The 25673-nt window shown below is 45.5% G+C and overlaps 1 protein-coding gene across 3 annotated transcripts; it reads right to left on the minus strand.

Moving 5' to 3' along the window:
* Positions 1-1977: 1977 nt before the first annotated feature.
* On the minus strand, positions 1978-22607 carry LOC146353177 (intercellular adhesion molecule 3-like). Of its 3 annotated transcripts, none has more exons than XM_084835887.1 (8): positions 22531-22607; positions 19150-19218; positions 13700-13957; positions 11248-11565; positions 10320-10598; positions 7396-7653; positions 6057-6368; positions 1978-2869 (listed from the first exon to the last, which is right to left on the minus strand). In XM_084835887.1, the coding sequence occupies exons 2-8, from the start codon at positions 19211-19213 to the stop codon at positions 2730-2732; spliced, it is 1629 nt and encodes a 542-aa protein (XP_084692013.1). In that variant the 5' UTR covers positions 19214-19218; positions 22531-22607; the 3' UTR covers positions 1978-2729. The 3 variants fall into 3 exon arrangements, with proteins under 3 accessions (XP_084692013.1, XP_084692011.1, XP_084692014.1); XM_084835885.1 differs by having other exon boundaries at positions 22491-22607; XM_084835888.1 differs by lacking the exon at positions 1978-2869 and adding an exon at positions 4437-4583 and having other exon boundaries at positions 22491-22607.
* Positions 22608-25673: the final 3066 nt, after the last annotated feature.

The following is a 25673-nucleotide window of genomic DNA, read 5'->3' on the forward strand; positions in this document are numbered from 1 at the left end:
TAGTCTATGTAAACATTTACGTACACTACTGCGAAAATAAAGGGAACGCAAATAGCATAGACGCTACGCTATTTGCGTTCCCCTTATTTTCGCCATAGTCTACGTAAATGTTTACGTAGACTAAGACGTGCCAAAATAAGGAACGTGCGGGTTTTTTTTTTTTTAATCAGCTGTGATAGGCTACATAAACATTTACGTAGCCTATCACGGTGTTTTTTAAAATTTAGCCGTGATAGGCTACGTAAATCTTTACGAAGCCTATCACGTTTGTTTTTTTTAAAACTTGGAAATGGCGGCGGCGGCGGCCAGTCAGAAGACCGGGCACTGCAGCAGCCGCCGCCAAACCACAGCCGGAGCCGCCGCCGCCAGGAAGATCCGCCCCAGGTAAGTCCCGCCCCGGGGGGGCGGGGCAGGGGGCCGTTCCGACACCGATTTCAGGGGGCCGAATGCACTGGCATTCAGCCTCCCCGAGATCCGTGGCGGAACTTTCGTACATCCCTAAAGCCAGCTTTTAGGGAGTGAAAGGCACCAACGGCTAACAAAGCCTGGAAATACTGGGTAAGTTCATTGCACCCTAGATGTTACCTGTTCCATCAAAAAGGATCCGGAGACCACATAGGATGCTAGAGTCGTTTCTTCTCCTCTTTGAGTACGATGCTTGTATTCAGTCTTGCTTGAATACATATATTCTTGTTTAAGATACAGAATCAGGTGTGTGGCTCTGAGTTTCTTTCTGACTAAAGGGATCACTTTGCCACTCTATTCTATTGTTTCTCGGCGAACAGTAAAGCTAGCCGGGCAGCAGAGGACCCGAAAAGAAGTGTAGTGAAGTCACCCAGATGAACGGTACCGTCTTCGAGGTGCTCCACCCCCACCCCCCACCGTCCTTTGCAGATTTGGTTTAAGAACATGGGGTGCATCATGCTCAAACATGGTGACAACAGCTGCATGCTGGGGAAGCATGTCCAAGATGGCATCTTTCTGTTGTCCTTCTCAGCCCTCCTAGACTGGCTACTATAGGAAGTCTGCACATAATGTATAACAGGGTGGGCAACATGTGGCCCTCCAGATGTTTTGGCCTGCAGGTCCCATGAACCTTCACCACTAACTATGCTGGCTAGGACTGATGGGAGTTGTAGGTCAAAACATATGGGGGGGCACAAGTTGCCCACCCCTGGGGTATAATGCTCAGCACCATCTTCGGGGGTGCTTTCCCTGCTGCTGCCATAAGATCTAGCCCACTTGGGTACCAGGAGCAGCATTTTGGGAACCAAGATGGCTACTTCCAAGTTACATCCCAGACTTGAAGCCTGGAGGGACGGCCTCCATATCGTGATTGGTCTGGCTTGGAGTAGAGCATGCCCTAGACATATAGGAAGCTAGTAAACCACTTGGTATACCCTTATTTCTAGAGCACCTGAGTATAAAGAAAGCTCTGGGGATGGCAGCAATATACATAGCCAGGAAGCCAGGCTAAGATAAGGTTGCCCCCTTTGAACATGGCCAATTATGGATAGTCCAAGCCTCTCACTGCAGCAGTGGGGCAAGACAAATAGGACCTTTTTGTTTATTTAATCTGGTGCACTGCAAAAGGATTCCTCTGGAAGACAAATACACATTTCCTGCCCATTCCCCCCACCCTAAGAAATGTCCCGTTTACTGAACAGATTTGTGCTCAGATTCTCCCTATCTGGTATCAGCATGTCTCAAACTCAACTGGTAACCAAGTGTGCTACATCAGTAGAAGATGCATTGTTCAGTTCAGGCTCTAATTCTATTAGAATTAATAGATTAAATGGATCTGTGATTGGATCTATGATTAATAGATTCAGTGGAACTGTGGTATCATCGATCCATATAATAGATTCAATGGTTCAATGGAACTTAGTCCATATGGAGTAAGTTTCATTGAACCCAGGGGGGTTACTTCTGAGTAGACATGTATAGGGTTGTGCTGTCAGACTATCAAAGGATGAATTTATTTATTTATTTATTTATGAATATCACTTCCCATTTTAAAAACCTTGAAGTGGCTTACAGCAAATTATAAAAAATACATCATTATAAAAGCACAATAACATTTATACAAGTTAATGACTAGGAAAGCCCACGGTAAATATGTTTTTAATCATTGTTGAAAGCGCATGATCATCAGTGCCTGACATATCGCAGAGGGGAGGTCATTCCAGAGGGAGGATACCATCTGTGATTTGTCATTCCTATAAAATGTATTGTTGTCTATTGGGATCCTGATTTTTAGGAGAAAATATGGACAATGGCATTCTATTGTATGTTTTCTACTTATCATAGTCAAACTCCCAAAATACATACAACCCTTAAGTACTAAATACATCAAGAAGATTTATGACACCTACCAGCCACCGTGGCAGTGGGACTGTGATTGATTCACCTCAAGCAGAAGAAAGAGAGTGGTGGTGGGGAAGAAAAATGCTGTAGACCTGAGTGGTGGTACAGGAGACCTGAGGCCAAAAGGAAATAATAACTTTCCTGGCATCATCTTCTGTGGGCATCAGGCTCAAGACTCGACCTGACTATGATTCCAATGTTCATTATTATTACTTTACATTCGTGGTATTTTTTCATGTACAAAACAATTCAAAATTGCTTCATGACTCATAACTCATTGCTCGCATATGGGATGTTCATAAAACAGGAGTTCTGCTGAAGTCTGTGTTGTTACTTTTGTTGTCGTTGTTGCTCATTTAGCTTCATATTTGTTTTGCCCTTCTTAATCTTGTTTTGCTAGAGGATCCACGCACCTGGATCAGACTGCAGATGAGAAAGCCCACCAGCTCAGCAGCCAGCACAGCTATAGAAACAGCCGCCACAGTTATAGCCCTAGAGCTTTCTGAAAGTGAGAAAAAGAAAAGAAGAGGGGAAATGTTCCTGCAAATCACACAGAGGTAACTGACAACATATCTAGATCCAAGACAGGGAAAACCAGAAAGAACAGTAATTATCTCACCCAACGAGATCAAGGTTCTCTAGAACATTAATGAGCAAAGTTGGGATGCATTCACTAAGTTGGGCTTCATACCTCCCAACCAGCAGTCTGTGTTAAAGCAGATGCAATTCAGGGTCACTTTGTTTACATGGCACAAACTTGTCTCTGAACATGAAGTGACAGGTGTCCCCAATCTCTTTGTACCAGTGGGCACATTTGAAATTTTGAGAGAGTGTCATGGACACTCTCACAAAATGGCTGCCATGGTGCCCATGGCCCTTCAGAAAACACCCATTTCCCAGAAGGCAAATTGGTGAAGCTAAAAGAAAAGTAACTTGCCCAAAAACCTAAGTGCAAGGCAGAAGTGAGGTCTGAGCTACAAAATACAAAACCCTCTTTTAAATCCACAGCTTTCTCCTCCAGCTCCCATTTTGCAGAAGATGAACTGCAAGAGATAAGTAACTTGGCCAAGAAACTGAGTACAAGCCAGAGGGAGAGCCTGAACCACAATGCCTGCCGAATCACATATTTGCCCCCACCGTGCACAGCAAAATACTCATTTCACAGAAGGCATACTGGTGCGATGCTCAGAGAAACACACACACACAACTAGGCATAAACCCACATCACACCATAGCAAGCAAAGAAGCCAGCTAACATGCATCACACCAAAAAAGAAACAACCAGGAGACACAAACATACACAGAGCTAAGGCAAAATCCCCCCGTCACTCCTTGCTAGGGATTCACGGGTTTTGTAAAAACGGTTCCATCTGCGTTTTGTGGATTGTCCGGTGCCGTTCATTCTGTCGGCTACAGCTGCTCATTGAGGGAATCAGATTTTTTCCAATTTCCCACATTTGTGCAAATTTGCACTAGAAAAATGTGCAAATCCCCCCAAGTGTGCAAATGCCTCCAGTGTGCATTTTCATGCTTTAGCCTATAGGGGAAATGCACATTTTCAGCAGAATCTGTGCAGCTCGGGAAAAGCCGGTGCGCTGCAGAATCCGTAGGTCAGATTCATAGAAATCCGAACTCATTCAATTCTATTGGGGATTCCTCCGACACCCCTACTCCTGGCCATATCCTTTAGCCCCACCTCCACTGCCTAGGCTTCCAGGGTGCCCCCCATCACCTTCAGCCTATGCTTCAAAATGAAGTGCTGGCTTTTGAATATTGCCATTTTTATGTCAGACTTGTATCCATGTATTATTTTCCCATCCCTGTATCTTTGCCGTAAACACTATCGCAGGGCCTAATAATGTTGTCATCCACAACATAAGGGGTTTGCTCACTTGTTCCTCTTCCAGTATGAAATATGCCATTATCTGCCAGCAATGCCCTTCTACATTCTGCATAGGGCAAACAGGCCAGTCCCTATGGAAAAGAATAAATGGACACAAATCTGACATCAAAAAATGGCAATCTTCAAAAATCGGTGGAAGAACACTTCAGTCTCCAAGTACTCTGTCACTGATCTTAAAGGGGCCATTGTGGGGCAAGGAAATTTCAAAGGGAGATTAGAGCAAGAAACTGCTGAGTTAGACTTCATCAACAGGTTCATTTTGGTTGCCAGATGCTTGAATCGGGGTCACGAAGAGTCGGACACGACTGAACGACTGAACAACAACAACAACAACATGTGTTAATTGGCTTACTTAGTGTCAATAATGTTTGTGTTATCAGCAGCAACTGAATTGTGAATGGCCATTATTAATAGCATTAGTAATAACTATTACTTTCTACATTTAATTTTCTTCTGAACCCATTGTTACAATTCCCCACCCTGCCCCATATGTACTGTATAAAAACCTGAAACTCTCAGTAACGCTTCATGCATCTGATTAAACTTTTATGGCTTGTGCCAGGCTAAATTGGTTAGTCTTTAAGGTGTCACAAGACTTTTTGTCACCCCCTCCTTCTCCCCATATCTGAGTCTCCCATTATCTTTCATTGATCTCGCTCCTCTTCTTGCCACTTTTACTCTTTTCAGGGAGGAAACTGAAGCAGAACGTAACGGGGTAATTTGATAGCTCAATATCTGCGATCTATTTAAAGATGGAACAAAGGGCATTTAGTGCAGGAGGCGCCTTGAAGGATCATGTTGTTACGTAAAGAACCTGCAAAACCTCCAAGAAGGAGCCATCTCAATCACAGGATAAAAGCTCCGTGTGAAGGAGCCCACAGTAGACGTTACTGGGCATGATGGACTGGCTTTATATGCTCACTGCTAAACTTTAAGCTGGTGCTCTGGAAGGGCAGTAGCTCAGTGGCAGAGCACATGCTTTGTATGCAGGAGGTCCCAGGTTCGCTCCCCGGCATCTCCAGGTAGGGCTGGAAAAACCCCTGCCTGAAACCCCGGAGACTCACTGCCAGTCAGTGTCAACAATACTGGGCTAGATGGACCCAGGGTCTGACTCAGGAGAAGGCAGCTTCCTACATTCCTATGCACTCCACACTTGAAACTTGCCCACTCATTTCACCACTGAAGAGTTTTGGCTGTGTTATTTCAGTTGGATAAGGCTGCAATCCTAGAGACACTTACCCAGGAGTAAATCCCTTTGAAGTCAATGGGACTTACCTCTGAGTAGATGTGCAGATGATTGATGTGCTTGTGATATGTGTAGATGAGATGAGATGTGCAGATGATATGAGAAAGGAGTGGGTGAGAAGCTATTGGTTAGGGAAGAATCTGTTTTCTCCCTCAACCTTTGTGTGTTCAAGGGTGCAATCCTTTGCATGTTTAGACAGGAAAAAGTCCTGCAACTCCCAGCATTCCCCACCCAGCATGGCTGACTGGGGGATGCTGGCAGTTGTAAGACTTTTTCTCTCTCTAAACATGCATAGGTTTGTGCCCTAAATTAGCTATGGCAAATATGGGTTTATTATGGAGGGTAAGAAATAGTGAAGCGGGGAAGGGGGCAATGGGTTTCCTTGCATTTGGTAACATTGTTAGGATACAATCCAAAGTGGAAAAACTTTTTAAAAGTTGCAGGCCCTGCTAAAATGAGAGGATGAGACGGACTATTAATTCCAATAAAGAACTGGATTAAGAAACGTGCTCAAAGCATGTGTTGCGCCTGCAAACTCACCAGCAGTCTTGAGCTTCACTGCAGAACTGAATGGCTCCTCATGCGGGCTGAACTCCAGATTCACGTGGCAAGTAGCCTCCCGCCCGTGGTCCTGTGGTTGAAGGGTAAAGGGATGAGTGATCGTGAAGTTGGCACGTTCAGGCGTGGTGTGGTTCCAAAAGGTCTGTGAATGCAGCCTCTCTGCCCCTCTGAGCAAGGTCATAGTGATGTTACTGTTAGGGGCCATCCGTATAGCACGGCACCTCAGGTTATAGGCCCAGTTTCGGCCTGGTGAAGACTTTTGGAGTTCTACTGTCAAATCCTCTGGAGGGTCTGAAATGACACATTAAGCAAGAGAAAGACAAAGGTAATTGGAGTGACTGCTGGACTCCCGTTCCAGAGGAAGTTGGAGCCTTACTCTTCTCTCCCACCTCAACTGCCAAGATCTGGATGGGTTGAATGCACCCTGATAGTGCCTTCACTGATCCAACTGGACCTGTTGGGGTTGAAGGCATCCTCCCCATCAGGCCCAGCTCCAGGTTTGGGGGTGGGCGGTGCTGCCATGTGAAGGCATGTCACATGGGCCTGGAGATCCACTCGGCCACATTGCCAGGCCCAGGCAGCCCCTAGGCCCCCACCACCAAGATGAGCCACTTCAGCAGCAATGGTGGCAGCAGTCCTGTGGTAGCATCATTAGACCCAACACGGGCCCCAGGGTCCTGACAGTTGCCCACGTATGCCACATACTGGCCCTGGCCCTGCTCCCCACTTCTTCGTCACCCCTACTTGCTACAGAAGCTCATTAAGAGCTGCTTCTTTATTGGATAATAGTTCTCTGAATGTGGTTTTAGGCTGGAGTCAGAGACGGCCTGTTCTTCGAATGTCAAGTATTTAGAAGTGGCTTTATAGGGAGGTTCCACCCCTGACTGACATGTGTATACAGAATATCTGCCTGGAACGGGCTGAGATGTCAACGAGGAAGAATCTAGTAGCAGGGCTCTTGCGCGCAGGGCCATCTTTAAAACAAAAACCACGGGGTGTTCAACATTAGTCTTTTGCCCAACGTGCAGTCAGAAATGGTACAATCTGGGAATAGCTTTACCATGTGACCTCCTATTTGTGTAGACCCGAGAAACTGTTTGGACATTCACTGAGCCAGCTGATGACAAGTGCAAAATGAATGCTCATGTGAGAGATCTGCTCCAAGCAGCAGACAAAATGCTCGTGGAAGACTGCAGTGGTGTTTTCTTGAGCTGGGCATGTGGCAAAGCAGAAATTCCATTTTGCAAAAGTAGGTCCTGGGATCTTTCTTGCGTGCCTTATCAAACCATAACGCACACAACCCCCTTGTTTCACTCACAGTAAGTTAAGATCTTAGCTGCTGTTCTTTTCACTCTCCCTCCACATTGAAAGTAGCACTGAGGGGACGACGTCCAGTCCGTGATATTCAGGAGCTGAGTGGACACCCACCCCGGCCCACGTAGTACTCTCCCCGTTTGAAGATTTGTATCCAGGCGACGCTGGGTTAAAGGTTTGCAGGTGGAGCTGCAGTTTAACCAGACAGAACTGCCCGGTCTCAACACAGCATTCTGTGGAAAAACGGTTACTTCAAACACCCCTAAAATGACAAAAAAAAAACATTCCCGCTTACATTCCCAGTGATTTGTAAATAGCCACTTGCCTATGGTGCGTAAGAATGGCTTCTAGGCAACTAGCCTGGGAAGCTTTTGCAATTTGTGAGAGTTTATACTTGTCTTCTTTCGGGGCAACCATGCACTACAAATGGATAATATAAAAATATGTGGGAGGTGGACCAATAAAAAGAAAAAAGTGGCTTAGTAACATTTATGAACCTGTTTGGATGGTTGGCATTGATCTTTCAGGGCGTGTCTGGAGCCCGGATAGCAGGATTTTTTTTGCCAAAGGAAATAACCCCTTCCGCATTCTAGACGGACCCCAAAAAACAATTTTAGCTGCCCTTGTTGACCTGAGATGAGGGCAGTGGGGGGACTTTTACCTGTTCAGCCTGGGGAAACCCACAACCAACTGCTGATTGCAAGGAAGGTGACAAGATTTACAACACTGGTGTATAACAGCATGTCAACATAGAACATGAGGGCATCTATCATTGCAATGCTACCAGTGCTTATGGCTCGAACATTAAAAATGTGACCATACATGTTGAACATAAGTTAACCTTGACCACGGTATCCTGGTCAAGGTTACCTTATGGACCGCTCGGAGGGGTTGGGCATTGGAGACACCTTATTATGGTGGTTCCGGTCCTTCCTCTCCGGCAGGTACCAGAGGGTAGCACTGGGAGAGGAGGTTTCGGACCCGTGGCCACTTACTTGTGGGATGCCACAGGGTTCCATCCTCTCCCCAATGCTATTTAACATCTATGTGAAGCTGCTGGGGGCTATCATCAGGAGGTTTGGGGTGCAGTGTCATCAGTATGCGGATGACACGCAGCTCTACCTCTCGTTCATATCTTCACCAAGGTTGGCCGTAGAATCCCTGTCCAAATGTCTGAAGACGGTGAGTAGCTGGATGGGGAGGAATAAGCTGAAGCTGAACCCTGACAAGACCGAGGTACTTTTGGTGGGAGACAAGAGGGAGTTGGGGGATGTTGACCTGGTGTTGAATGGGGTGCGGCTACCCTTGAAAGACCAGGTCCAGAGCTTGGGGGTCATCTTAGACTCCCAGCTGTCCATGGAGGCTCAGGTGTCAGCTGTGAGCCGGACAGCGCTGTACCAACTCCATCTGATACGGCAGCTGCGCCCCTACCTTCCCGACCATCTGCTCCCATTGGTAGTACATGCCCTGGTCTCCTCTCGTTTAGACTACTGTAATGTGCTGTACATGGGGTTACCCTTGAAGATGGTTCGGAAGCTGCAGCTGGTACAGAACGTGGCGGCTCGCCTGATTAAAGGCAGCTGCCGGCGAGATCACATCACTCCAGTGCTGAAGGAGCTGCACTGGCTACCAGCTGTTTTCCAGGGCAAATTCAAGGTGTTGGTTTTGACCTTTAAAACCCTATACAGTTCTGGCCCAGCCTATCTCAAGGAGCACCTCCAGCAACACCAGACCAGATAGGCCGCTCAACAAGATCAGCCTCGGATGGCCTTCTCTCTGTCCCATCAGCCAGGACAGCTAGGCTGGTGAGGACGAGGGAGAGGGCCTTCTCTGTGGTGGCCCCCACTCTGTGGCACTCCCTCCCTAGGGAACTCCACCATGCCCCTTCTTTAATGAGCTTCCACCATGCATTAAAAACATGGCTGTTCAGGCAGGCATTTGGGGTGGGCTAGGGTAATTTTAGAAATGTGATGTTTTTAATGTAGAATTTTATTGTATAAACTGTTTTTATTGTTGTACATCACCCAGAGTGTCTGGGTGACCAGCCAGATGGGTGATTAATTAATTAATTAATTTAATAACCTCTCCCCCCCCCCCAAATAAAACAAAACAAAACACTCTTTGGACCTGCAGCAGGTATCCAAGGGGTCTTCTAGCACTGTAGCCACTGCAGACACCATTAAAAAATCCCCTCAGGGGCTGCAGTGGGGGAGGCGCATGCTGCCCTCCCTTGCTGTAGCAGCTTGCATAGAATCGTAAGAACCCCAGGGGTGGGTTATAAATTAGGGAAGCTTGAAGAATTTTGGTATTTGCAAATTCTGATATGACTTCACCTCCTGGACTAACGTGTACATTGGAACTTAGTTTTTCACTGTATTTTGCCCATCCCAAATGTTCCAACGAAGTTCTCAGCTCAAAAAAACATATCAACATACTATTGAGAATGCATTTTTGTGAAAAATATGTTTAGTGTGACAAAGTGACTAACAGAGGGTGGAGGAATTTTGAGGCGGGCACTGCAAGTTGGGAACATCAGTGAAAAACCCTGCTCCGTGTGTTAGCTCATACACATTTTATAATGGAACACTCCAGATTGGGACCACAGTGCCGGATGGCATCAATACCTCAAATTCTATACCTCCCCACATGATCTCACCCAGTGGCCTTGGGTAGGTCCAGACTAAGTTTGCTGGACATAGGCCCCGTTGAAAATATCAGCACGACAAGTTATTCATCATTTAACTTAAGTCCCAAATGATGTGAAATGGAACCAAGTCCAACTAACTTAGTTTGGATCCGGCCCACTCGTGGGTTTTCTTTCCAAACGAAGGCAATTTCAAGTTGTAGCTCTTTCCAGTTTGATTGGATGGAAGGAGGGGAATCTTACGTCGGGAGCTCAGACAGGCTAATTGCAGAGATGAAACTCACTGTACACATTCACCACCTTCTCCGCCGTTCTGGTCACTGGCCCCAGAGAGACTGTGCAGATCAGCTTATGTTCCCCTGCTGACGGGGAGGACACCAGAGCCTGGGCACTCGCTCTGTCCCCTGACACGCTTCTGCTGAAGTTCCTTCTCTCCCCTGCAAACGAGAGATCGAACTGGGCGTCTTCAGCTGGGAAAACTCCAGACACATCACATGTCACGGTCATCTCCGTATTGGTCTCTATGGACAGCGGGGTTTCGAGACGGGGATCCATTGGAAAAACTGTCAAGGCAAGAAAAGAACCAAGGCAGTTATTTAAGAGCAACCGCAGCTGAGATAATATCTTCCTCAAATAGCGAGCTCTGGTGGTGAGTGCCGGTGCAACAGAAATGGAGTCAAAACGATGCCACAGAGAAACAAAGAAAAAGTATCAGCATGGCTGGGGAATGCCAAGGACTGCCGAAGTCCAAAACACCTTTTAAAAAATGAACCCAAGGAGGCAAAAATCCCCACAAACTGAGAAGTAAATATGTTCCGTGGCCACAGAATGCCTCTGTGCACTTGCTGCCTTCTCCGGTTGGAGCAATGGAAATACATTATAGGCAAAAGCATGAAAATGATGTGCAGATGAGCTTATATTCAGCTGTAGTTTCTTTGCGTATTGCCAGGAACTACTCCATTTCAATAACAAAATGAAATACTTCCATCATGGATGGGAAACTGAAGCCCAAAGATGCCCTTCTTGAGGATATGCAAGGGAACCCAAATAACGAACATGAGGGAAATCCATCATCTCTGGAGTTGTAGACAACTTGCACTATCAAAATGTATAACTGGGTTTATGCCCATTAGCAGAAATTCAATGAATGCATGCCTTTTGTCTAGCTGCAACTTTCCTATAAGGGAATTGGAGCAGCAGAGGTGAACTCACCAACAGCTGTTAGTGGTTCACTGCTGAATGCCTTTTCAAAGCGTGGCCCTTCAGGTCTCAGATCCAGAGCTGCGTGGCAGGTGATTTCTGCCTTGTGGTCATTTTGCTGAGCGGTTATGTTGTAGGTCACCACAACTTCGGCAGCTTCAGGTGCAATATCATTCACAAATGTCCGCACCAGAAGTTTTTCTCGCCCTTTGAGCAAGGTCATGGTGAGCTTCCGGATGGGGGCAACACTGGGAACCCGGCAGGTCAAAGTATACTTCTTACCCACCTCCATCTTTGGCACTGGGTCCAGCACGACATGCTCTGGAGCTCCTAGAATAGAATACAATAGCATAAATCTTGATTAATATAATTAAGAGGGGGTGAAAGTTTAAAATAATTAATTTTCTGGGCCTGTTTGCATATCTTGACAACCAGTGTGGGCTGCCATTTTGAATATGTGAGCTGTGGCAGGCACATGCCATGGTGGTCATGTTGCGCGAACCCGGGCACCATGGGTTATTTGAGGGTTAAACAATCCTCAGATAACCCTCGAACAATTTGTGGAGATGTGAAGCTTCAGTGCCTGCATTCTACAAATTTAGATTGTATTATGCAAACTAGTAAAAATGGCAGACTAAATTATGCAACCTACATGGAAACAGGAAAAAGTACCTGATTCGCATAATTTATACAGGTCACAGAGTTGATCTTCTCCAGGACAAGAATTCAAATTACTTTGGTACAGAGATTATGTATTTTTGTTATTTTTAGTCCAAAGACTAGATAGTCTTGCCTCTTGGGGCAGGACTGGCTATGAGCAAAGGGAAAACGTGGGGAGGAGGTGCTCCCAATGTTCTCTCCTAAGAGACATTTCTGTGCTTCTAGAGGGACTTTCCCAGGGTTTGGCCCTCAACGGTGGGCCACTTTCCCTCACCAAATCCAGAATCTAACCAACTGCAGCCCAGGAAACCATTCTCATCGGGGATGGTTTTGCTATAGGGTTACACAGGGGTGATGGGGGTGATGGAGGCATTTCAGCATTTATGTCATTTGACCTGGATGATTTTGCATGGTTGGTAATATATAGCTATCTGCCCTTGGCCTTTAGGCTGGGACATTGTAAAGATCCCTATTAAAAATAGATGACTACATACTCTGGGATAGGGTTGCCATTAAACATTTGCATAAAACTCCGAATTTTATGCACATATCAAATGACAGTTTTCTTGGAGCTTGGGGCCTACATCATCCTTCAGTTGGGCAGGGAAGAGTAGAGGAAGAGGCATAGCTCAGCGGGACAGCACATGCTTTGCAAGCAAAACCTCCCAGGTTCAATCTCTGACAGCTCTAGGGATGTCAGAGAATTTCGCCACGAATCTCGGGGAGGCCGAATGCCAGCGCATTTGGCCCCCCGAAATTGGTGGCAAAACAGTCTGCCACCCCCCCGCCGCCACCCCCCGGGACGGGACTTACCTTGGGCAAATCTCCCTGGCGGTGGCGGCTGCGGCGGCCGGTCTTTCGACCGGCTGCCACCTCCGCCATTTCCAAGTTAAAAAAAAAAAAGTGATAGGCTACGTAAAGATTTACGTAGCCTATCACAGCTAGATTTTTAAAAAATACCATGATAGGCTACGTAAATGTTTACATAACCTATCATGGCTGAGTTAAAAAAAAACAACAACAACCGTGCGTACGCAAATGGCGGCGCCCATGGGCGCCGCTATTTGCGTTCCTTTTTTTGGCATGTCTAGTCTACGTAAACATTTACGTAGACTACGGCGAAAATAAGGGGAACGCAAATAGCGTAGCGTTTCGTAAAAGGTAAGTGACTTTCGTACATCCCTAGACAGCTCTCATTTTATTTTATTTATTTTAATATCCTATCAGTTTATAATAAAAATGCAATGGCAGTTTACAACATACAACAATACATTATAAAACTGTTTCAATAGTAAGAAAAGTGCAGTGATTAAAAGAGCAGAAAGCAACATGAAACCCAGCGTCGGCAACGCGAAGAGAAGAATATAGCTAGGAATGAATGGAGTTCAAAGGCCTGGGTAAATCAAAAGGGCTTCAGCTGGGGCCAAAAAGCCCAGGGCCAGCAGCACCAAGGCAAGCTTCTAAAGTCTAGAGTTCTAAAGTCAGGGAACCACGGCCCTGGATCCTAGGTTAATGTGCGGGGAAAGATCCCTTGCGTGACGCCTGGGGAGCCACTCCCAGTCAGATTACTGGGCTGGATGGACCAATGGTGGGAGTCAGTCAGGGTTTTACACTGAGCTTCCTGAGCCGGCCACTTTCTTTCCAGCTGAGACTCAACCTCCAGCTGCCTGTGGCCCTGAAAGGGCGAGTCCTCCCGGTGTTCAGCGAGCAGCCTCCAGCTCCCCTCAAGGCAAGCAGCACCCTCGACTGTCAGCAGCCCTTCATGACCACTTGTTATCCCAACACAGCCTGACGCATGACTTACGGTAAACCGTGATCTTTGTATGCTGAGGTTTTAAACCACTCTCACAAGTAGCATAGCACAATGCGGTGGCCTTCCAGTCGGTGACATTTGTGAGATTGAAGGCTTCCCAAGTTGTCCCAGTTCCTGCAGAAACCTGTTTTAAGCTGGTCTCAAGGAGAATTCTATCACAGTTGGAGCTGCAGTTTAGCACAATGGAGCCTCCAAATTCCACCACAGGCTCTTCTGGCCAAATTCTGATGAATTTTGCTTCCTTAGCTCCTGAAAGTCCATATACAATTTTCATTTAAATGTAATAAGAAAATGTGTAAATTCATCCCAATTTTGTCTGAAGTGCCTCAGACCACCCAATGCAGTGTTCTCAGTTAAGCAAGATCTCACTGTGTCCACTCTCCAACATCATTTTAAAGGAAAGGAGAAAGAATTTGTATAACCTATTGACTCTGGTCATCTCTACACCAGCCTAAAATCATGCATTTAAAACGGGGCTTTCTGCTTCTGTTTTAAATGCAGGATCACAATTACTCCCTTTTCTATGTGCTTCCTTTTCCCCCTCCGCTTCCCCCCTCCTTCCCCCCATAGCTGATCCATCAGCTTTCATGGATCTCGTTCCTCTTCTTGCCACTTTAACTCTTTTCACGGAGGAAACTGAAGCAGAACACAACGGGGTAATTTGATAGCTCAGTAGCTGCAATCTGTTTAAAAATGGAACAAAGGGCATCTAGTGCAGGTGATGCCCTGGAAGGACATGGTGTCATGTAAAGAGCCCACAAGCTTCTGTGAAGGAGCAATCTCAATCGCAGGATAAAAGCTCCATGCAAAGAAAGCCTCTGTCTCCAATTTTTCTCTGTTCTCTGTCTCCGATTTTGTGTTCTTAGCATTTTGCATCATGAGGTTACATTCCCAGTGCTAGTTGCCATTTCTTCAAACCCTTTATTGAAAGTTTCATTCCATTTACACTCAATTTCTGAAGTGAATCTAAGATACCGGAAGGAAGCATGTGAGTTTTATAGGGTGAGCATAGTGTCCGTTTGTTTTGCAGTGCCGGGGATGAGAGGAAGCAGGAGGTGGTCCTCACAGGCTCTCTGGCTCTATCCTAGGATGCACAATCCACAGCCCCCACAAGCCCTTTTTGGCAGCCGTCTAATGCCTCCAACTGCTGCCATGAAGGCGTCGTTGAAAAGAAACATGCAGCGGCACAGTGTGAATCAATTTTGGCAATTGGGCAGCAGTCAGCCTGGACTGCTACTTTGCTTACTCCTAATGGATGTAAGGCAGCAACTGAGTCAGGGCTGCTGGAGCATGAAGGAGGTAAGCCTCTTCCTTCCCCATCAACACCAAAGCAGCCAGGATAGCTGCTTCCATCCCACTAGTGGCAGTGTGAAAACCATAATGCTCATTGGGGTTCTAGCAACTCTGTAGGCATCCCCAGGAATCCCTGTGTGCGCGCATGCCTCCCCTACTGGGGTGTGTGCGCACGCGCGCGTGTGTACGTGCGCCTCCCCTCCTAGTGGGCGTGTGCACATGCGTGCACTTGCGAGCCCCAGAACCTCTACCAACACCAAATTTGGCCCTCAGGCTCGAAAAAGTGATGGGTCCCTGCTCTAACACAAGGGTAGGCAGAAGGGAGACCTAGGGGCTGTCTTCACGAGCAATTTAGTTCCAAGCTGGGGCAGTCTGAGTTCCTTCGCGACAGATGATGTTGTCACCAATCAGCCGTTTCCCTCTTGAAAAGCCGCATTTTTTGAAACTCCTTTTACTCCAACTTTTTTTACTGAAAGCGGCTCCCCAGCGGTTTTACCACAGTGTGCCATGTCCCCCACATTACATTTCTTTTGTGTCCCTGTGACCTGGCAGTGACGTGGTAAAGGGGGTGGGTGCCCCATTCCCTCTCATTTCCCCAGTGGAAGTAGTTTTTCCCATTTCCATTGAGAAAATCCCCAGGACCACAGCAGCAGCCCCTCACATTACCACAGTAGTGGGGACACTCAGTCACCTTAGGTAGCCTGCTTTTAATCTTTAACATATCCCCCCCCTTTCTGTGCATGTTTACTCAGAAGTAAGAAATAAATCTCGTTCCCCTGCAGTGAAAGGGTTAAAGGCTAACTTTAATAACTCCCCTAAAGGGCTCTTTCCTGATGTTGTGTTTCTTGATGTTCTGTAGTTCCTCTATTGTTATGTAAAGTCCCTTTACATAATACTTTAATGATCTTTCAGTTCTCATTGGGAGCAGGGAGGAGGAGAAAGGGAGAAAGGGTGGTGGTGGAAGGGAGGTTGGAAGCAATAGGCCAAAGTGCACCCATGGGGAAAAATGGGGTGGAAGCAATAACTCCGCAGCTGATTGCTGGGATGTGGCGAAATTGGGGTGGGGGACTCTCAGGAGCCTTCAGATGCTGCACTGGAAAACTGGGGATTTTGGTTTCTTCAGGGAAATCTGCACACATGGGGAGAATTAGTTGCTTTCCATTCATAATGTAGTAGCAGCAGCGGGCAACCTCTACTCATTGCAAACAAGCCTCTCATTAGTTGAGCAGCTCCTGCCAGTTCAGTTCTACTTCTCCCAGCCCACCCGGAAGTATGTTCCTTTCAAGTGTGGAAAAGCAAAATTTAAAGATACGCTACAGTCTGCTTATCTTGCTTCGTGTGTCCCTGATGGACCAAAGCCAATTCCATTGAAATCCAGGTAATAATCCAACGCGTGTCTCATTCTGCTGTTGTGAAGATCCCCCACCCCCCAGATCTGTCTGTAGATCTCTGGATAATTTGCAGTAGATCTGCAAGGAACAGTTGACACTCAACTGTTTAACAAAACAACAACAAAAATGGCTCCCCCCATCCCACTCTAAATTGGACTCCTGAAATGGAAAACGCTTGGGATAGCTAGGAGTGGATTTTTGTGTTGAAGGAGTCTAGGCTCTGCTCAGTTCTGGTATTCAAAACAGGTATAACTTCTTTCATTCCAGCGGTATGCCTTTTACACCAGGCTCCAGCTGGCAGATCTCAGGATTCTAGTAAAAAAAACACAGTGCGGATCCTGCAAGCCTGAAGCCTTCCCACCCCTGCTCTGAACCATGAGAGCAGAGCCAGTGAGATGCAGCGCTTCGCGCATCAGGCACAGAGTGGAGACATCTGGGTGCCATCTCCACTCCAGCACAAAAGCGCACAGAGCGTGACCAAGGGCCTGTCATTGTCTCTCAGCATAACCTACTTCCGGGCAAGGATAAAAGTGGTAACCCTCCTTATGCTGCCTGGAACTCCTTGGAACTCCAGCGTATGTCTGCTTTCTCAGTGGAGAATTTGGGCACAGAATGTAACGACCATTTCTGGTGTATCCACACTGCTGTAATTGAGGGAACTCAGTGAATGTGTTATTTCTGTGCATCTGACCCCCAGACAGTTCACTAGATAAATGTATTTCTTTAGCCCATGCAACGTTGGGCATGTTTTGGCTGTGATAATAAGTTGAACCTGAGACACGCCCTTACAGGGTGCTTACAGAGCTGTGTAGATTAGAAATGGCCATTGAGCCCTATTTTAAAACCGAAAGTAGTTGAGCCAACTGCAATGGTAGAGCCCATTCAGTCTTTCTATTCAAAATTATTATTTTCTCATTCAGAAGAGCTTGTTGGTACTTAATTAATCCATCCGTTATAACAGGCATCAGTCAGTCCACACTGATAGCCCTCATGGCACTAGCGTGCGGACCGTGCGATTTGCACTTCTGGCCTGGAGTGAAGGACAATGTTACTCACTTGCATGGGGTGATGGGGAAGGCTTTCATGATATCTGTATAATGCAACCTTCCCCAGCCTTGTGCCCTCCATTGAATGGCCATGGGCCATGCTTGCTGAGAATGATGGGAGTTGCAGTCCAACATATCTGGAGGGCACCGGGTTGGGGAAGGCTGCCTTGCATAGCTATCATGAAAGTTTCCGTGTGTTATTTGCAGGCTGCCCTGTAACAAAATGTTCCCATAAAATAGAATGGAAAGTATACAACAATACAGTAAAAATATAATAAGATAAAATGCAGCTTTAAAACAACATCTGGGAAGACAGAGCAGAAAATAAAAACCAGCAAAGCTAAATCTGGTTTTAAAGCAAGGATGTTTAAAGGGAGGTGGTGGGCTCTCCCGCACTGGAGGCATTCAAGACTAGGCTGGACAGCCATCTGTCGGGGATGCTCTGACTTGGATTCCTGCATTGAGCAGGGGGTTGGACTAGATGGCCTTGTGGGCCCTTCCAACCCTACCATTCTACGATTCTATGTGCAACCTCTTCACCACAAGGGCCACATGTGATGCTGACTCGGGGTTCAGGGGCTGCACATGCATGCATGCGCACACATGCACATACAAACACCAGTGATCCTGTTATAGATCACTCTTTCCTCGTTGGTAGCACCAGTGGGGAAAGAGCGAAGTGTATGAGGATCACAGGGGGAGGGAGTGGAGAGCCTTCTCTCCCCCCTCTCCCTCCATGATCCTGATGCAGAAGACTCTCTCCTCCCCCAGAGATTCTCATACAGATCACTCTATCCCCACTGGAAAGAGCAATTGAGATTGCTGGTAGCATCAGTACAATCGGTGGGAAATTGGCAGAGGGAGGAATTCAGTGGCTGGGGGACCAGGGCCACAGTTGCGACTTCGGAGGGTTCCTGCAACCCCCAGGACACAGTTATATACTTCTGGTTTAAAGATACAGCAAGACTTTAAAGGCCTGGGAAAATAAAAAGGCGTTTGGCACTGAAATTAGATTAGAATAGGCACCAGTGGATGCTGCTGGTGTCTCTGATTTCGGTGCGGCTGTGAACCCTTTCTGGGTTTCAGTCAGAACCAGCCAGAACTCCAAAGGAGGCATCCAAGGTGCTGAGCCTATTTTGGGGATAGGGTTCAGCACCTTGGATAGCTGCTTTAGCGTTCTGGCTGGTTCTGACTGAAACCTGAAATGGATTCACAGCCCCACCAACATCAGAGCCACCAGGTTCCACCTTTCGGGGGAGGTATTCCATAATCAGCGTGCCACGACTGAGAAGGCCCTCTCTCTCTAGTAGCCACCCACCATACTTCATGGTGGGGACACTTGAAGAAGGGCCTCAAATTTCAGGTAGATACATATGGAAAGAGGCAATACTTCAAGTTAAAGCCAGTGTGGTGTAGTGGCAAGAGTGTTGGACTACGAGCTGGGAGATCCGGGTTCTAGTCCCCACTCGGCCATGGAAGCTCACTGGGTGACTTTGGGCCAGTCACAGACTCTCAGCCCAACCCACCTCACAGGGTTGTTGTTGTGAGGATAAAATGGAGAGGAGGAGGATCATGTAAGCTGCCTTGGGTTCCTTGCAAGAGGAAAAAAGGCAGGGTATAAATGCAATAAATAATAATAATAATAATAATAACCCCAAGACTCTGAATTGGGATTAAGCTCAGTATACAGGTCCAGTTGCAGGGCACTTACTTGCAAGTGTCAGGAGGAGCACAGCACACCACAGAAAGCCAGTGCAAAACTGCCAGGGTCTCATGATGACTGGTAAGAAACAAACAGAAGCAGGGGTTTAACTTACAAAACAATTTAAAGATTATAGCAGATAAATTCCCAGTGACAACTGTGAGGCTGGACTTTAGGGAAGGCTGAGCTCTAGTCACCAGCTCCAGACCCCAAATCCATCCCTATAGTTCGAAAGACAAATCAGCAACACCCTGAATTTCAACCTGTTTGAAAGGGAAACTCAGCTTCCCCTTGACTTCCGGTCAGAGCCAATGTCGCCCTTGCAGCACCCCACGGAGACTCCGCGGGAGGCTATCTCAAACAGCTTTTTAAAAGGTTGAAAAACCTTTTCATCCCTCCCCTGGAATGAAAAGGGGAGTCAACAAGGCAGCATCTGGATTAAGTCTTGGTAAATTAGTCCTCTTGGCGAAGCGGCAGGGGGGCTGGATTCCGAGACTACCCTCCCAGAGCTTAATCATTGCCAAAAGTTGTTTTGAAACTCCTATTTAAATAGGAGAAATTAGGGCTGACGTGCTCCATTGAATTTATGGATTAAGAAATACCAACATCTGAGGAATGGTTTAAGAAATATTAACAATATTTGAGGATATCTGTGGACCTGCAATATCTGTTTGAAGAGAAACATGGCTACATCAAGGAGAGTATCTCCGCCTACTCCCCCCGTACCTCCTTTGGCAAAGGTGCCGAGAACTGAAAATATAGGGGAGTTATTTACTCTGATAAAAACTTTGTCTTTGCAAGTAGCTGAACAGGCTAAAAGGCTGGATGTAATTCAAAATTCCATCACTACCCTGCAAGGGGCTGTGGATTTAATTAACAATTCTTGGCAAAAAATGGAGGCAAAGATTAAAGAGCTGGAAGATAGGGTGGCTGTCAACGAAACTGCATCACAGGTTTTTAACTACTCGCTTGTCAGAATTTCTCAACTGGAGGCTTTTACTCGCAGAGCCAATGTACGTATAATTGGCATTAAGGATGTGCCTAGTAAGTAATGTAAATTTGTCTACTTTTGTAGATAAGATTTTGCATGAGATACTCCCTGTGTCATCTGTTTATTTACTTGATATTGAGCAGGTATTCCGTGTGTCAAATTCCAAAGGGACTGCCTATACGATTATAGTCCAATTTGCAAGAATCTCCACAAAAAAATTATATTCTGTGTTTGGCAAGAGGGGGTGGAAATCTTTTTTGGAAACAAGATAAAGTTATGTTATTCCCGGATTACATTAAAGAAATTGCTGAGAAAAGAAGACAATTAATCAAGGCGAAAAATCTGGCAAAACAAATGAATTTACAATATTACTTAAAATATCCTGCTACGCTGTGCATTGTTTCTGAAGGTCAGATGAAGAAGTTCCCGAATCATGAAATGGCAGAGGCATGGCTAAACGCAAAAATGAGTGAGATCTCTGTTACAGCCCCATGAACTGGAATCCATAATAAACAGCTTTTGTTAACTGGTTATGTCTAGTCTGAGTGACGCAGATTAGGCCAGAGTTAATTGTATATATATAGATATATATATAGATATATATATATATCTCCGTCTGCTTTCTCTTATTTTTCTTTCTCCTTTTTTTTAAAAAAAAATCCTTCTTCTTTAAAATGGATATGACATACTGTACCTAAATATACTGTTTGAGGGTGCATAGAAACCTGCACACCCATTTATATATCTAGTATAAAATATATTATTGATTGTTGTAAGGTTGTTTTTAACCTTTATTATCATATAACATTATAAAACTTATTAGTGATTTGTTATCATTATTTATCCTTTTTAATTGCTCTCATTATTATTATTATTATTATTATTAGACTGGCTATATGGTCACTGGAAATGAATTGTAGGCCTGCTTCCTTGTTATAAGACTGATGACATGATAAGATTAATCTTGCTGTATTGAATTGCAATTTTATTAATGTTATAGGCATAATTTTTAAGTGAATGGAATCTGAAGCCCATGTGCACTGGAGTTTAAATTTAATCCTTTTAAATAATTTTTTCTTCTTCTCTATTTCTCCTTTTTTTTTTTTTGCTCCTTTCTGATATGGTTGTGGCCTCTTAAGAATATTGTATTGTTGGGAAACTGTAGCTACCGGTTTGGTTGTTGGTATTGTTTATTTCATTTATAAAGATAAAAAATAAAATAAAAAGTATTTTCAAAAAAAGGGGGGGGGGGCTCAGCTTCCCCCAGATAAATTGTCATTTTATGCTGGTACTGACAAGTTTTTGCTCAGGGCCCCTACACTAACGTTCAGTTCCCAGATATATTTGGCAAGGAAGGAGCCCTGACAGCTAAACAAAATTCTTGTTTATAGTGTGCATAGTTCTTAACAGTTTGGAGTCAAGTTGATGAAACACTATGCAGAAGAGCTTACCCAACACCATCCTTCCCTTGTCAACTTCTCAGTGCTCCAGCAGCCTAACACACACCCATACCCCTTGCAAGTAGAAAACTAGCACACCAGGGACTTATGAAGCCACATTATGCTGAATGGGACCATTGGGTCCATCTTGCCCATGCACTGTTGTCTGCTCGGCTCCTGAATGCCCACTCTGTGGAAGTTCATCAGGCTCCCTCCCTCAGTGGCAGTTTTTCACTCCAAACTGGAACTTTTCTCTTCCAACAGGCATTTAACTTTTACAGTTTTACTGGTGCTTGTTTTGCACTATATTTTACATTGCTACTGTTTATAGTAGTGTTTATAATGTGCATCTTTGCTTTTTGATATCAGTTTTTGTTCTGTTATTTCTTAAGCTGTGAAGCTGCTCTGAATGCCCTATGAGCAGAAAAACAGGGTGTAAAATTACATATTTTCTGACTTGATTCTTTTCTTCTGTCTTTCCTTGCCTTTTTAAAGTTCTTTTTACTGATTTTATATTTTATAAAGTTTTTATCAGTTTTGCAACCCCCTTCAAGGAGGTGAAGTATACATACATAACTGATAACAATTACTGTTTCTTTTACCTAACACCTCAAATCCTGTGGATTTCTTTTTTTTCTGTCTTATGTTTATCTCCTCCCCTTGCTATAGAAAACTCAAGTCACAGTGTATGAGATGATCCCATTTTATCCTTACAACAACCGTGTGGAGTACATTAGGCTGAGAGAGAATGTCTGGCCCCAAACCACCCAAACTACCTCTGTCGAAGTCAGCAGTTTTGTTCCTACATTGCACTCCCCACCTCTTGCTAGTTAGAACAAGTTGGCTTCATGCCCAGGGTTTATGCACTCTCCCTATCCACTGGTGATGAAATGATGGTGGAGAAGGCAATGACCACTTACCTGCAGTGATGACTGAGACAGCTAGAAGGAGAAAGAGTACCTGAGCAAGTCAAATGGGGCTCAATGTAGTTAGCTGGTGCTCTGTTCTTGCTGTGGATCTTCTACAGGACAGAGGACAAGAAGGTTTCTGCTAGAGGTGCAGTGTGGGCTGCAGGGACAAGATAAGACAGCCGACTCTGAGTTCCTAGAAAGAGAACTCTTGTGGAGTGGTTGTTTGCATCAAGGAGAAATGCTGGGCATAATCCAGCCTAAGCTAAGCAGCTCTAAGTATCGCTGATTATAATGGGAGAGTTCAGCATGTGCTTAAGGGTGCAATCCTGTACACATCTCCTTAGGAATAAGCCCCAATGAACACCGTGGGGGTTACTTACAAGTAAAGATGCATAGGATTGCTCTGCACATCTCTCCCATTGAAATTAATGGGATCTTTTAATAAAATGCTTAACTTTGACTGGATTGTGCTATTGTTCTTGTAGGACGTCAGTATGGACTCATGAGTTCAGAGGGTGAGAAAGAATGAAGAGAGTCCTGTGGCACCTTAAATATTCACTAACACTAACAGCCAGAAGACTGCAGATAATAGAAGGGCTGCTTCTGGGGGTCGGCATCTTTACAATCAACCACCCCTGAGTCCATCTGCAATTGTTTCTGTCCGCTCTGGATAGAAGAGTCTGGAACTCGATCTATGACAATAGTCAGAAACCAGAAGCTGCTGCATCTGCAATGCTCAAAATTATGGAATAAGAGTAAAATCCACAAACCCCACCTCCTGACCTGATTCCCCTCGATTTTAATCATATCATGACACCCACATATCCCTGGGTGCTTTCTAAAACATTTGCTAAGGGTGTGGTGTGAAGGTGTACTTTGACCCTTTAGGAGATTTGAACCTGTGGGATTTGGGCCAAGTACTCCCTTTGGGACTACCTGCTGCTTGCTAACAAGGAACATATGTGGCTCATTGCCCTTGGCCAGCTAACCCTTCTAAGGGGGGATCTGACACCCTTGTCAGTAGACAGGGGAAGGGTGATTTTCTTGGAGGCTGAGTTGTTCTGGTCCCTACAGTTCAATCCCTACAGAAGGAGTGGAAGGTGCCAGGGACCTTCCCAGCAGTTAAGTTTACACTGTAAATTGTAGAGGTACAGGATAGTCAAATGGATAGCTTGTGGGTTTGCTTCACTATTTTATTGTATCCTCTGTTTGCTCCCTTACCTTATGTTTGTCAGCCTTTAAATAAAAGTATTTGTTTGCTTATCTGGCCTGGTGTCATGTGTTTTGAGGTGTCTGCCCAAGACACGAGAGATGGAATTCTCCCCATGTGGCTTAACCCCTCAAGAGGAGGTCCCCCTCAAGATGATGTGATCTCTGGCCTCTTCCCCGCTACAGCAAATCCCACAGTCTAAAAGTGCCTGAGCAGTCAAGGTGGCTGTGAAACAGCCCATATTTTCCCCCACGTTGGGCAATTCCACCCTCAATTTCACTTATGGTGAAGACAAGTGATCTTTAACCGTGGGTCACCATGGATTCTTAACCTACAGTGTGATCCCAGTTTCACAATTTGCACGACATGTATATCCAGAAGTCTAATGTTGGTTCTAATAGGAATTACCCCTCCCCTCATGCTTCAGGTGGGTCTGCCACCATGTGAAGAAATATTTTCATCTGTTTATGTTATGCTTATATACTTTGAGGGACCCCAGATTAAGGTTATCATGTGACTGAGTAGGCCAGAAGCCTAACTTTGCTACTCTGCTGGGGCCTGAGACAGTTGTGGCTGCGTTGGTTGCTGTTGCTATAGGATAACAGGGAGATTTCAAGCTGAGTTTGGAAATGACTAGGAAGAGAAGCGACCTTTGTTTGAATTGACCAGGAGGGTCAACAAAGGTGACTGGCAGAAGTTCCGTAAGGATAAGGAACACGATCGGCCAGAGGTTCTGAGCAGGGGATTTGAAGGAAAAATCAATTAGACAGGAGTTCAGGAAGGAGAACACTTTTGAGTCAGTCTGAGAGAACTCTGCGGGAAGAAGGTCTAAATACCAGAGTTGGTGCCTGAGGGAGCAGTAAGCACTGCTGTGAGGTTGTTGTGAAGCTTCAAGCAGGCAGCACTGCACAGTACCAGAAGGTCTGATCAGAGGGAACTTCAGCAAGTTGTCTCTAAACAGAATCATCCAATCCTAGAAGCAGCAGGAAGAGCTGGAGACAGAGGAGGACTCTCTTATGTATTAGGAATGATAACTAAGAGTATTTAATCTAACTTTGTTTAAGCAATCCCATCCTATTATCTGAAAAGTAACACTTTATTCCCTTGTGTAAATAAATAATTTCCTTAATAAACATGTCAATTTTCTTCATCTTATCTGCTTGTCTCCAGTGGTGGTGTCAATCCCATTCTATACCATAGGAACCAGGCCAGTGGGTTTCTTTCTAAATGGTACAGAGGGTGATTTTTGGTGGCAGCAGTTAAAGGCTTTATATCTGGGGCAGCCTTGTGGCACAGAATTCCATAGGCCCAAGTATCAAAGTTTTAAGAAGGGAAACATCAGTGGGAAAACTTACGAGGCTTTTCCACATTTTGTGGCAATTATGAGATAACTTCTGTGGTTTTTCTACACTCCATTTTTTTTAAAGGTACATCTTTACCTATTTATCCAGTAATCTTACACCGTATTAAAAATGCAACATTAAAAAGAAAACACAGTTGCAAAACTGCTTTGGGATTGGGATGCAAAACGGCTTCCATATTGGATCCTTGCCCTCTTGACTAATAAAAACTGGCAGGGAGGGATTAGCCAGCTGGGCCAGAGAAGTTATTAATGCCTCCTTGCGAGAGGGTGTGGTCCCAGGCTGCCTGAAAGAGGTGGTAGTGAGACCACTCCTGAAGAAATCCTCTCTAGACCCGGAAAATCTTAATAATTACAGGCCAGTGGCAAAATGTTCCATTCCTGGCCAAGGTCCTTGAGTGGTTGCAAGCCAGCTCCAGGCACTCTTGGATGAGACCGAGTATCTGGATCCATTTCAGTCGGGGTTCAGGCCAGGTTTTGGCACAGAAATGGTCTTGGTCACCCTGCATGATGACCTATGTCAGGTGAAAGACAGGGGAGTGTGACCTTGCTGATTCTCCTTGTTCTCTCGGTGGTATCCTTCTGGGACAACTGTCTGAGATTGGAATGGGAGCTACACAGC

The sequence above is a fragment of the Heloderma suspectum genome, chromosome 2 (assembly GCF_057233095.1).
Source record: "Heloderma suspectum isolate Gila_16-S chromosome 2, 16-S_ref, whole genome shotgun sequence".
Classification (NCBI taxonomy): Eukaryota; Metazoa; Chordata; class Lepidosauria; order Squamata; family Helodermatidae; genus Heloderma; species Heloderma suspectum.